General features: G+C 43.6%; 1 protein-coding gene across 1 annotated transcript in view; it reads right to left on the bottom strand.

Moving 5' to 3' along the window:
- Nucleotides 1-14,408, bottom strand: part of SPRED1 (sprouty related EVH1 domain containing 1) — a 54,330-nt gene extending 39,922 nt beyond the window's left edge. Inside the window, exon 1 of the mRNA XM_015864817.2 lies at nt 14,094-14,408. Coding sequence (XP_015720303.1) covers nt 14,094-14,125 — 32 coding nt within the window. The 5' untranslated portion in view covers nt 14,126-14,408. The remainder of the gene's footprint in view (nt 1-14,093) is intronic.
- Between the last annotated feature and the right edge of the window lie 224 nt (nt 14,409-14,632).

The raw sequence follows: 14,632 nt of genomic DNA, 5'->3' as shown, positions 1-14,632 counted from the left end.
TTTAAAATCTCAGAATAGCGTATGGGCATTCTTTTAAAGTAGAAAGAAAGCTAACGAATAAAGCCTATAAAAACTGCCTAGAAATGCTTTCTTACCAGTGCCATGGATACCGCTGGTAGGACTGGAAGCAGTTCCTAGACAAACTATCTATAGCTTCCAAGCAGCACATCAATTAGGCAGTGGGGTTTACTATGTATTTTTCCAGAACCTAATGCACTGGCTGACAGGGCAATAACTCAATATGAGAAGCAGCCTTAATCAAGAACTCTAATGTTCCCTGTACTAAACTTCAATGAAAAAAACTCAAGAATCTGCTACAAGAAGAGCTTTCAAAGAGCAAGACAGGCATCTGAAACAATTTTAGAAACCTGATGCCAGTAGCGTGCCTCATTGACTTTTAAATGCACACCTAAAGCTAGGCCTTAGATTTCTCTCCTTACTTGTCAGTCTTTTTCATCTTTTTGGCATTGCCTTCCTGCCTCCTTTGCCCTCCATTTTAATGTCAGGAAGGACAAACTCGAGCACAGCACAGCAGCACTGGTCACCACCATTGCCACCCAGAGCAGTATGAGGGGACTCAGTCCCTCCACTGCCAGCCCCGCTCCTGCTGCACCAACCAGGGGAAGGAATTAACACACTCTGTACACACAGGTAGCTCCTGCAGCACATTTATTTTATTTCTCTAATTTCCTGCTCCTTCCTCCCCACTGCGTCAGTCCACTTTTCCCCATGAGATTCCTTCCTTTCTTTAATCCCACATTGACAAAAGTGAGACTTTCACTCAAGGCTGTATAGCTGAACTGCTGTGTGCAGTGAGGACAGCAGTGGGGTTATTTACTTCTGAGGAACTGCCCACAAGGATTACAAAAGTCCCAGCAGCAACAAGGGGGAAAACGTAATTTAGAACACTCGGTAGCTATCACAAACCAGTGTGATCCCTCATTCATAGTTCACACTGCCTCAGCCCAAACCAACAGTTAGGAATTCTTTGCATTCAATCAATTTCTATTAAACACAGTTTATCCCATGTACAAAAAAAATGAAAAATAGGCCTCTAGATGATTGAAACACAGAAATATTACATTTAACTTGGAAAAAAAAAAAACAAAAAACAATCAATAACCCTTTGCATCTTGGATGTCTGTCTATACCCAGTGTAAAGCTACACCTCAGATGGCAGCAGGTTAGAGCTGACCAAAAGCATGTGTGGTCTTTGAAGCAAGAGTGCCCTTATCATAGCTGCAAAACAAGGTGGGCAGCTGCCATGCACTCCTAAGCCAGCCCCGACTGTCCAGACACTGGCAGAGGAGACACAGAGGTCTCTGCCCACCTCACAAGCTGCTCACTCCAGGCCAAAGCCCAGAAGCACCAGCATACCCAGCACCCTTCCTCCTGCTGCCGGTCTGTTACTTTATACTTGTCGCTGACAAAGCAATTCAGTTTGGCTGGGGAATGCATTGAGAAGCTTTTCCCTTGAACCTTATGTAGGTACTGGAAACACTGCCATTTTATTCCTCACCTTATTCACATGGTTCTTCTGAAACAAGCCATTTCAAGAGAAGACATACTCACACAGTACACGATTCACTGAAATAACTCATTCAGCTACTAAAACTAACCTCACATTCACACATGGAAACACGAACAGCAAACCAACTGTACCAAGAGATTAAACTGAATAATCTAGCATAGCCATTTCAGTTCACTTCAATTTCCGAATGCCTAAGAACACAACACAGCCTGGGAAAACAGATAAACCACACAAAGCTCGACAGCTTGCTGACACAGTAAAAAACAGTGCCACCAGACAACCATAAGGTAAAGCTTTCCACCAAAGAATTGAGGAACAAATAATCTATTTCAGCTTGAACATGCTCAAGAAGAAATACAAGCATATAGAATTTAACCAGGAACGGCAAGGTGGAGAAAAGTCACTGAACGGATTTAATGACATTGAACAGCAAGGATTTTCGACAGATTCTTTACGGCAATTCACGTATTTTTATGTAAAGCATTAGCAACTCAGAGTGATAAAATATAGTACTAAATCATTATTAATTTATGGCCTTTGAACATTTAGGGCAAACATTCCATCTCTGAAGGGCTTCAGTATCCCAAGTATCAAGTTTCTTCAGCATTTTCAGTAGATTTCCGAAGTCATTTCTAAGCAATGCTAAACCCAGAGGGCAGAAACGTTAGCCAACCCCTCTGCAGCTTTAAGGTAGCTCACCTACATTGTCACCAAAATGTCCCCAAACCGCTTCAAACCACAGATCTGCTTTATCATTAAAGCGCAAAGAAATGAGCAGTTAAGTTCAGAGGATTTCAAATAAATCTACTCCCACACTCCCTCATTAACTGATCTCAACTGTAAATTTACTTTAGATACTCTAAGAGGTGGCTATCAACTATTTGGAGGCAAAGTTATTTTGTGTGTCAAAATGGCAGCACCAGCATCATTTATTTAGTGAAACTGGATTTGTTAGTGTTGGTGAAATGCAGGGTATTAATGGAACTCTAACTACTTTTATTTTAAACTGCTTGTGTACTTATGCACCTTTAGCTTATTCTGAAATATTTCACAGGTTGTCAGAAAGGATCTAAAGAAAAAAAAAAAAACACACAAAAAACTCAACAAAACCCCATAAACACCAAAGAGTTAAAATATTTTATGTTATGTAAGCAGACTATCGAAGAACACTAAAACAAAACCACCCATAGCACATCTCAGTCACAGAACTGCAGCACTTCATACAATTTGTGGAAACAATTTAAAAGACGTTCAAATTAACACCTAAAAGAAAAGAACCCAACCCAAAACAAAGCCACAAAACCAAAAAAACCCAAAAAACAAAACCCACAATCCAACACATCTATGAAGATCTGCATGAGAATAGCCCTCTTCTGCATAGTTTTATGGAGGAATATCAACTTTCAGACCTTCATAATTACAAAGAGGCAAATTTCACCAAACCCCAAATGCTGTCATGAACATTAAATTCAGTTTAGCTCCTCTGCACCTTGTACTCTCACTTGGTAACCACCTCAACCACTGGACTTGGGAATTGCTACAGGAAATTAATAAACCACATCTGAAACATTTTCATTTATGAAAAAGATGATATGCAACAGAGTTTACAAGACTGAAGATGAACACAAATTTTATCATTATGAAAAAAACAAACGTTATAAAAATTATACACGGGGGTAATATAAAATCCTGCCCACTTCCACTATCAGATATTGAACAACTTCTGATTTGGCTTTCCAAAAGCATACAAATACTATCCAGGTACTTAAATCCTGAGAAGTATCAGTCTGAGCTTCCTGAGATATAGTGAAATCATGCCCCAAGAAAAGGTCAGGCTAAGTGGATTTCGTACTTTTAGGCCAGCACTGTTATTACCAAAGGGTATATTCCAAAGAGGCAATCTCTGACAGAACTAATTGCTGAACCGTAATAAGAACTCACTGCAGAGGAAAGCAAAAAATCTTCCAAAGGATGTAACTTCCCTGTGCAAATAAAGACAATGAAATTTGCATCCCTCAGAAAATATGGAAGAACAAAACTGATTTTCTTGGTCAAAGACAAAAGCATGAACATCATCTTTCAACTTAACGAAAAGGCTGCTCTTATTTGAAATAAAACGCACCTTTTGATTATATAGAAAAATAAGACAATACATGGAAAAAAAACACCTCTATCTCCAAACACATCCCAGTCATGTATATCCATGTCAAAATTAGGAAATGACAGTTGCAGCTACTCATTTTTACAGTGGAGAATGCATAAGTGAGACAAGATTGAAAGAAAAAGAAAAAAAAAAAACAAAAGTAAAGGCATGTAAAATGCTCCAGTATCACTGAAGACACTGAATGGAGCTGGTTTCTTTTCTGACTGTGGTGTCCAAAAACCCACAGGTGCTTCAAAAAGATCCCTGGAAGTTATCAGCAGATGAAAAACAGATTTAAGTTGCAGCAGTTTATTTCAATCTTAATGTACATTAACAATCAAGAAAATTTTAATCTTTCTTTACACACACAACTACTTGTTTTTCCTAAAGAAAGGAAAAATAGCACTGGCTGGTAACCAGGCTGGCAACCTGAATACACTGATCTGCCCCAGGATGTAACCTCTCAGTGAATGTTTTAAGTAATGTTTACTTAAGGTGCATTGCCTCCTTGCAGTTTTTGTAGTGTTCCATCAAATATTTGCACTCGTAATTTTTTACTTTAGGCTTCGAAATAGTGAATTACTTCTTTGTGTCCTGGACACCAAACCTTGAGAATTAAGTTAAACTGATGTGAATCACAGAGGTGTTATTATTACTAGAATTGCCTTTTCCTTGTTCGAGACAAGCAGTATTTCTCAACTAAGAAGAAACAAAACTAACACTACCTATGAAAGTCAATTTAATGCTTAGACAGTGGTTTGATGTGTCCTATCTGGCAATTCCTACACTTCAGCAAATACAAAATAATCAAAAGTGTAACGACAGACAGAATAATCTTTCACCTATGTAAATGATTTAAACATTTCATAAAAATCTTTGTTTTAACAGTACTTAGCTCCCACTCCCAAATATGCCTATAGCTTGTTTGTAAGGCAGTTATCTCAGAAAATTTGGCCCGAATCGCTTTGGCTCTTGAGAAGTGACACTCCTTTCCTCCTTTGTCATGCAAAAAAGGATCTCTCTTGCAGCTCCTCTACTGAAATAATCTCTTCCTGAAGCACATGGCAAAGATTTGGATCGTTGTGCCTTATGTGGGATGGTACATCAATCAAAGCTCATTGTTCCCTCACCCAAGTTGGGAGGAACATGAGGACCAAGCAGTAGTTAAAGCTTTTACTTTCCCTTTTATCTTTAACCTTGAGGATCAAGCGCCTGCAGCACAAATATGAAAAAAAAAACCATCAGAAAAGCCAATCCTGTACCTTCCAGAAAATCGTTCAGGCCTAAAAACCAGCTGAAACACTAACAAAAATCAGTAAATCTCTTCCTAGTTATTCCAGAAACCTAATCTAGAGATTTTATTCAGACAAGAAGCTGTAATTCTAATTTTACTTTATGAAGCATTATTCACCAACTTCAAAAACATGAAAAAGCTCAGTTGAATATTCCATACTGGAGAGGTCACAATGCAGATTTTAAACATTCATGCGATGACTTCTATTTCCACTGCTGAAAGGAGGATGAACTCATAGCCCGTGGGAAGCATTCTGTCTTCCTACAACAAAATAGATGCATATTTTTATTTGGATTATGTTTTTGTTTTCCAGAGTGACCAAAAAAATCACCAAAAAAACAAAACAGGTTTCTTGTTAACACAGCCACAATAAAGGGCAAACAAAGCCCGAGTAGAATACCTGAGTATTAAGACATGCTAAGTGGGTAAGTCAAAATATCTTAAAAGAGAGAGTTATCTGGTTTCTTCTGTTTTGGACAAGCTTTTCTAGACAAGATAAATGCTTTCATGCAAAAAGGAAACAACAACAACAACAAAACAAAAACAAAACCCAAAACCAAACAACAACAACAACAGAAAACCAAACTTAAACAAAACACATCACTTAAAAGGAAGGGTCTCCTTAAAAGCCAAAGCACTTCAGAACACAGCAGAATATGCCATTTTAAAGAGAAAAATAAATAAACAAGTAACAAATTGTGTAATGCAAGATTAGCAAACAAACAATCCATAACACTACAGTAATAACAGGTATGGCAGAGAAGGAAAGGCTTGAAGGGAAGGACCTGAAAAACTCCTTCAGTTATTGTTATATAAGCTTATGAGTTCTCCTCTTCCTAACCCAATTTATTCCATAAGAATAGAAGTATCCTAACAGGAAACAACACTGTAATAAACTACAGCAATTCATGACTTATTCTAGAATAACAACATATTCTGGAATAATTTTGGCTAATACACAGGCTCTCATGCAACCACTAAATGAAGAGATTATGTTTTCTGCCTTCTTCTGGGGAAACAAACATGAACACACTCCCCACTCGTACATGTCACAAGACACTTCAGATTTTATGGTAAGGCAACACTCCTTCAGCTTCCCCTCGGATCAATTCCCAGAGGTGCCCACACCCTCAGACAACCCTAAAGCCAGACCTGGCCAGCAAAGCACCAGAGGCCAGGTCCCTATTTCTGCACCTCAGGGAACCACTCACTTTCTGCAAGTCCTCCATTACCTAATGCGGGGCTGCCAACACGCACCATGCTTCCCCGTCACCATAGAAACAAAGCACGTACATGCTAAGGTGCGTATGGGGGCTCTGGGAAAGATGTTTCAAGCCAAACACAACTCAGACAAGATATTTTGAGCCAGAACTGTTCTGCACACACACAGAAGAGAGATCAGCTCAACTCCAAGCAGTGGTTGTACATTTCCTGAAGTTTCTAGAGGTAGAAAGAAGATGAAGCACAATTCAGTCAGGATACTTGGAAGCCCTACTGCACTTTTGTTTCAAGGAGAGCTGCAAATACCTTGCACCAGGATGCTGAGTTCTGGTGCAGGCCTCAGGCTGCGACAGGCCTGCTCTGCTGTGTTGTGCAGGGGCTGTCCTGCTGTACAAACACCCATGCATGGCAACAGCCATAATCCAAATTAAAAAACTGACAGACTGTCGTGCATGGGGCTTATGGCATCATGGCTTCACTCAGCACGAGTCAGTACTGCCTCAGGAGCACTAAAGCTAAAGCAAGTTCAACAGATCTATAACTACTTCAAGTGATTTCTCAAAGAGCTTCCAAATCAGAAGGAAGGAGGGAAAGATAAACTTTCAGATAAAGAGAATCAGAAATCAGAGCAATACAAGAAACTCCATACAATATGACTGGAAAAAAATTACAGCATTACAAACATTTGAAAATAATCCAACAGCTGAAACTTGAAAATTTATCTTATTAGAATAGTGGTCCTTTATATTTCAATGGTAGCAGTTACAGGATTTACACCTCAATGACATAGAACCATTTGTACACAGCCAAAGGATGCAGGCCTCACTCCTGGCACAGGATGCACAGCAAATGAAGCAAGGGGCTGAAAACATCGAAAATGGGTGCTTCCTAGCATTGAAGGCTTGAGAGTGGAACCCACGCAATTTGATTACCGTGCTGGCTCTGCCTCAGCCTCAGTATCGAAACAATCAAAATTCATACCCCTCAGCCACACAGATTAGAGCTGCACAAACAGTCTCTGCTCTGAAGCTTGAAAATTCTTGAGCATTTGACTGTACAACTCTGCATTCTCTTGGCACACTCATTATATAACAGTAGAACCAGGACTCATTATCCCTCTCACAGATTTTTTAATCTTGCAAAGTTAAATAGGCAGAAAAAAACTTGTTTTTTATTATTATTATTATTATTATTATTATATTTTTTGTATAACATCAGCACAGCAGATCAGTAGCCCCCACACTATAGATGATGCCTGTAACAAGACAGACCATGGCCCCATGATGAGGGCACCAACATGCTATTGCGAACCTACCCTGCTAGGAAATCTCCAACTTTTCTTGGTCTTAAAGGGAGAAAGAGACCGGGGATTAGCAAGAGGAATTAGTACTTATAAACATACAATTTTGTTACATGAGGAAAACCACCATTTCCCATTCTAGATGTATAAGACTCAAGGCTCAATCCCAAATTAGTTTCTTTACATTTTTCAAAACCACGTCCCTGTTCAGATTCAAAATGTGCGCCCTGATCACACATTAAGGCAGTGTTCTGGGACGTGGAGCAAGCATGGCATGTACAGGAAGACAAATACCTGGAGACCAGGCACTGCGGAATGTCACCAGCTGAGAAGTTTCTAGGAAGCCACGTAAATACCCCTACATCACAGCAGATTCTGTGCTCCCACCTTTCACTACAAGTACTTAATCCTTTCAAAAGGTTAAAGAGAAAAGTCACTTCTGACCTCAAGGTTTATACCACCTCACCAAAACTCTTCTGCACAGCTTCTGGAAGAAAAAAATTGCGGGCAGGAGTCCTCACCAAGAGCTCTATCTTGCCAATTCTGCCCTTAATTAGGGAAGACAGCCAGTTTGAGCCATAGTTTTTAAACAAACTGCACCCAAGTTCTCAGTATTTATTAATGACATTCTTAGTACTTCTTGTCATTACACTTGTTTATTGACAGCATTTAACTTCACTAAAACTGAAATAAATAAGCCAGTTTCATTTTTTGCTTTGACAAACTTCTGTCAGAGTCACATCTTGTCAGGGCAAGTCAAAGAAAAAGAGCAACTGGCAACAGTTGTCGGATGTTCTTGGAGAAGACCTAGTTATTTGGTACTGTTTTTCTAGAGTTAGTTAATTTTTAAAGAGAGAAGAGACTCCTCATTCCACAGACTTGTAACAAAGACTGCTCTCACAAATCATTCAAGCCAATGTGGGCTCCCATATCTGCCAGGCTTCTACGCAGGTGAAGTGTTTGACTCACGGCAGGAGCGCAGATTACAGGACTTCCTCACCTCACAAAAATACCACATGCAGCAGTGGTCACATTTTTTAAGCACAAGAATTAACCCACCTGGAGAAAAAAAAAAACAAAAAACATCTACCATCCCATCTTTAAACATGGTTTAAATGTTTTGACAGTACACATTTGGGGAATCCTTGTAGAGCACATACTAGAAAAGTATGTTCTAATCCATACAAGTTTGATATCAGTCAGTAATGCTGAATGGAGCGTACTTTCCCTGATAGCAGTATTCGCTATAGCAAAACACTGAATTACTGGAGACAAAAATGTGTGAGCTCCTTGCACACACAGCTGCATTTATCAGGATTACATTGGGATTTTATTTATGCCTGCTTTATCTGGAGCAGTGGGAATTCTGGCCTGCAATTATGCGTAGCAAGTCTGCTATTATTTAATTAGAGGAACATTTATACTTAATTTAACTACTGAAAACACTTAAATGCACATTTTCTGCCCCTAAGCATATCTAAAGATTTGCTGTTTGCTTTTTAAAAAATATTTTCGTGTCACAGAAAGAACAGTGAATATAATACAGTGAACAGAAATATATATGTATCTCAGCAAACTGGTATCAGAGATACTTGCATGAGCATTATAGAAAAGATAAACTGGAAAAGATGTGAGAACAAATGCACATAACATGTCTGGTTTCTTAACACAGCTGAGTGCTGCTCAAAACTACCACAGCCTTAGACACTGAGCTCAATGAGCTCAGTAACTAAACAAATACTTTGCCACCAGAAGTGCTTTCAAATAAAGTAATGAACAGAAAGAAAGATTTTGAGGAACCATGGTAAATCCATGCAATTTTTGTTTGCAACCACTGCCAGCGGTACAGTAGCTGTGAGAGCTTTGCTAGTTAAAATTTGTTTGCTTAAATGCTGAATATGAGAACAGAGAGGAAACAGCCAAAGATAGTTCATTTTGTAAACAGCCATAAAGAAACTGGGAACCTCAGCAACATGGCAACTGCCAGCAAGCTCTCCGAGTCCTTGAAGGAAAATGCAACTGGTTCAACTGGGAAAGAATATTAAGACCGAGAAAGCATGTTTCAGCATCAAAGCAACAAGGTTTCAGACAGTAGGGCAGATGCTGTACCACAGGACTGGGTTTTGGTTTTGTTTTTGAATCAAAGCAGTGAAAACCAAAACCGACAAAAGTATTTCCCCTGTCTCCCTTTTCAACTCGCAGCAACGTTCTCAACAGAGTTTGTCGTGTCTGGATTGTTGTATCTCATCAAGTTATCACCAATGCATACGATTTTTTCCATATTCTCACAAGAAATGCTAAATAACAAGTAAAGCAAGTTAGCCTAAGAACACCAGGAATGCCCTCAGCTTTAATCCTGTACCTTCTGATCCTGCCAAGATATATTCCTTGCAAGAAAGCTCTTTACTTCTGAAGCATGCACTGACGTTGTCACTGCCTTTTTAACAGTTCAAGCACATCAGATTTTGAACAAACAAGGAAGAAAAAAATGTCCTCTTAAAATTCAAACATTAACGCTGGCTCCGGTTATACTGGAACAGCCAAAAGGTATTTTTCTGCAGTAGCATGGTACTCAAATAACGTTGTTAAGGTGAACCTTTTAAAAAAAGAAAAAAAAAAAAACACATTACTGACTTGAAGATTATGTAATATGTAAATTCAGTTTCACCTTCAGAATAGTACAGCATTGCACAAAGCCCAGGAGACAGCAAGAAGCCGTTCACAGAACTGGAAAAGCCTCCCTGGGACTCTAAACACAGAACCATTGCCACAGAAGAAAATATATCTGAATTGTAATGATTCCATCATAATTAATTAATTGACTGCTTTCAAAACAAATTACCCCCCCTTAAGAAAAAAAAACAACACAGATTCCTTACGTAAAGGGAAGAAAAATCCTGAAGCTTATGCTCAACCTCAATAGCAGAAGTAAAATCAGCCTGCTGAAACGTGTTAAAATCCTCCCAGAATTAATGAAAACAAACTAGTTGGCTTTGCTTTCCCTGATAGGATCTCGTGTTTGCTGTTCAGTATTTGGATTTCAATTGCAAGAAATTCTGAAGCCCCCATGAAGCAGTATTTCCATTAATATTCAGGGAAGATACAAGAATATAGCAAGTACTGTATTTTAAAATATGTAGTTCAGCTTTGCTTTCAAATCAGCAGCACCTGAGGCTGTTTAGTCCATCGCAACCTAGAAATGGTTAAGCACACAGCTATAAATTAAGGAAGCACCAGGTATATATAATCTCCAAAGTCAAATAACCTAGGAAAATGACCACAAGAATGCCTGTGCTGGTGGAGCAAAACATACAACAGCCTAAATCTGTAAAAGAGTCCTCAAAATATAAATCCAGAGCAGAGCCATTCCCCCAAAGAGAAAGGGGCCACCTGCAACACAGAGGAAAGTAAACAAGCAGGGAAGCAGCGATCCTGCTTCTCAATAGAGCAACTCAGACTCCATCTTAATCCTGTCATCATTCATCCCCGCTCAACAGGCACTACATAACGCAGCACTTCTTCTGTTGGGTAACAACACTGAAACTCAGAAGCATTTCCAGACAGCACTAAAAATCTGCCATCAGATTGGGAATTCTGTACAGTGCTTGCTGACCTGCATGCTCTGACATTATTATGTTAAGTTGCATGAACAGCAGATTGACCCACGAGGCCACACGTCCCACTAATTCCTTCATTTGAAAACTAAGAGCATTTGTGAGCGCTTCATTGTGTTCTCACTGACCACACAACAGCACCGAGAGGAAAAAAGTAATGCAGAAATGGATCTGAAAAGGTACAGAAATACTCTCGTTTATCTAACGTCTAACTGACAAATGCAGTGAAATCTTTACAAGAGCGGTCAAAAATCAGCACAGAAAAATCCAGCTGTGGCAGTCAGGATTTTAGAAGGCTGCCTGACACGTGCTCATGACTGACAGGAAACCTAATAGTCCTTAATGCAGCTTTTTAATTAATCTTCTGCACCACACGTTACAGTTGAAAAGAATTTAATATTATTGACTCCAGGCACCACAAACCTTTATGTCTTACTCCATAAAATGAAGCTTTGTAATCACAGCATAATGCTCAATTACTGGGATATTGCTGGTAGCCACGATGTCACCAAAAACACTGCCAAGTACCCGTATTTGCTCTTACATGCAGTGAGATTTGTTAATGAATTCAAGGCCATTGATGATATCAATTATTATGAAATTAAGCACAGATCTTCTAATATATGATGTATTTCAGCATGTAGATCTGCCCTATTTTCACAAATAATTTCAAATTTCAATCCTATTTCCCAGTCATTCATAGCAGCAATCCAGTGCTGTGTGCACAATCAGCAGAGAGGAATGACTCCGGCCCTGCCAGAGCTGCTGTCAGAACTGCAAATGAAACTGAGGGAAATAGATATATATGTACATATTTCAACCCTCCTCCCCCCACACCCCGAGTTAGAATGCTTGTGACATTCTAGGAAGTAAAAATATCTTCTGTGTGAGAAAAAGCACTGCTGCTGATAATGCATCGTTAGGTTATATACATTGAGCTACAAGCAACGCTGAATGAACTCAGACTAAACGTTGCATGACAGCTTGTTCCTCCTATTTCAAATAACACTCGGTAAAGCCTTCAGGTATTCTCCCACTTCCACCAGAGACAGAGCCTCCTCCACCCCACAAGTGGATAATTAAGCATCACCTCCGTGTAATTTGTTGAGGTAATGAAATGGTGTATTCACGAGCAACGAGCAGCTCCATTTTAGCACTGGCAACTGCAGAGCAGTCGCACCGAACGGTCACGGTGGCTGCTTCAGTAGTCCTGCATTGCTGCATTTCAGTCCTTTTTTGTTTTCCTCCTTTCGTAAGGAAGAATTAAAAACATTTAAAACCAAAGTTAGGATTTTGACCTTTCAACAGCTGACGCCACATTAGAACGTTTCTGTCATTCTGGTAGCCCGGAGGTGAGGTGCAGGCTGCCTCCCGCACTGCCATACACCCCCCCGATCCGCAGTGCCTGTACGGCCCGCCTGCCCGGGGCTCCCAGCGCCGCTGCGACGGCCGCTCGCCTTCCCCTGCCCACGGCACAGCGCACATACGAACGTCGGTCATTAATAAGGACCGAGAAGCGTTTAAGGCACCGTATGGAAAACACGTTCGCGTGAGTGGATTCGATCTTCTTTATTTTATTTTTGAGCCGACGCTTTCGGCAGGGGGAAACACGCTGACGTTTTCTGAATAAACCCTTCCGTGCGGCGATGTGCGCCTGTGCCGCGAGAGGCATTTTCTGAACCAACGCCGCTTCACATGAACGAGCCGAGCACGAACCGAGCGTGGCCCGAGCCCGGCCCGGCGGCGCCCCCCCCCCAGTACCCTGGGCCGGGTGGCCGCCCGGCTCCGCACGGACCCCCGCGCCTTCGCCGTGCCCGTCCCGCGGGCCGCCCGGCAGCTCTCAGCGTGCAGGCACCGCAAACTGAATGGACGGCCAGGTACTTTATGAATGGAGCGATCACGTGCTCCCAGCACCTCCCCGGCTGATATTTCCCACATAACCGTGTCAACAAGCGCTGCACCGCACGGCGATGCGCGGCTCCCGAGCGGCCCCGGCCGCAGCCCGCCCGCCGGCCTTCCGCACCGCGCCCCATCGTCCCGAGGGGCGGGCGGCAGCGAGAGCGGCGTGCCCGGCCGGCAGGTCGGATGGCGTTGTGTTTTTTTTATGAATGGAGATTGTGGTATGCAAATGAGAGCGATTCACAAAAAAAGAAAACATGGCGGCGGCTCCGGCTCCGGACCCGGCCCCGCTGACACCGCAGCGGCGCGGCCCGCCCCGGCCTCGCTCCCGGCCCGGCCCCCGCGGCTCGGCGGGGCGCTACGGGCCCGGGCCGCGCGGCTCCGCGCCGGGCAGCGCCGTGGGGCGGCTCCTGCGCTCTTCCGCCCGGGTGGCGGAGGCGCCCCGCAGCTCCCCAGCGACCCGCAGCTGCCCAGCGGTGCCCGCACGGCCCAGCCGGGGGTGGCAGCGGCAGGGCGCGGGGCCGCCGGCCCGAAGCTCCGCGGCCACCCGAACTTTATTGCGATAAAAGTAGTTTCAGAACGCCCCACGATCGCGTTTCGCCGTCCCGAGGCACTCCCGGGTTCTCTGCCCTCCGTTCATCTCCTCTTCCTGCCCCAGAGATTTATTTCTCTATTTTTTTCTTAGTATTTTTAAGACGTTACGTACGCTGGGCTGCAGCCGCACGACCGCGCATTCTGCTCTAGGTCCCGACACGTTAAAAACACTGAGATCCCTGAGCTGCCTCCTCTCTTAAAAAAAAAAAAAAGTCCCAAGTCCTCATTAGAAAAAAAAAAAAGAAAAAAAAAAAAAAGAAAGAAAAAAAAGCAGGGCTCCGGGGCAGGTTTAAGCCGTATTTACACGGACTGACTCATCCAATTAACATTCAGGAGCAGTTTCCTGCAGGATGGAGCTCCCACACGCCCGTTTCCATGCGGAACACACCGCCGAGCACCGCGCTCCGCAGCCCGGCCCGGCCCCGCCGCCAAGGGGCGACACCGCCACGGCCCCGCGCACCGACCCGCGCCCCCGTCCGCGCACACGCGGGGCTTACTCGGTGTTAGCAGCCGCCGTCTCCTCGCTCATTTTCCCCTCACCGTGATCCGAGGCGGAGCAGCAGCAGCGGGGCGGCCGGGGCGCAGCCAGAACTCACCAGAAACTTCACCATTGTTCCCCCCCTCCCGCCCCCAGCCGCAGCCGGGCCGGAGCGCTCCGGGTCCCGCAGAAGCACGAAGCCGCCGTATCCGCGCGGATGGCGTGACGGCGTTACGGCGATGCGGCGCTGGCGCGGCTCCGCTCTCTCTCTCTCTGTCTCCCGCAGTTACTGGGGAGCGGCGCGGCGGCGCCCAGGCACAGCTCCCCGCCGCCAGGCGCAGCGCCGCGCCGTCCTCCCGCTGCCGCTCATCGCTCGCCGCGCTGCCGCCCTCCTCCTCCTCCTCCTCCTCCTCCCGCCCTCTCTTCTCCGCCGGATTCCTGCAGACGGCCGCGGCCCGGAGACGGGGGGAGGGGAAGGGGGGCTGGTGCCGAGGAGGAGGCTGGCGGCAGGGGGGAGGGCGGCGTTTTAAGGCGGCCCGGGGGTGGCGGTGGGGGGGG

Source organism: Coturnix japonica, chromosome 5, assembly GCF_001577835.2.
Source record: "Coturnix japonica isolate 7356 chromosome 5, Coturnix japonica 2.1, whole genome shotgun sequence".
NCBI lineage: Eukaryota > Metazoa > Chordata > Aves > Galliformes > Phasianidae > Coturnix > Coturnix japonica.
Note: the sequence above shows the minus strand (reverse complement) of the source record. Positions and strands in the feature narration are given on the sequence as shown.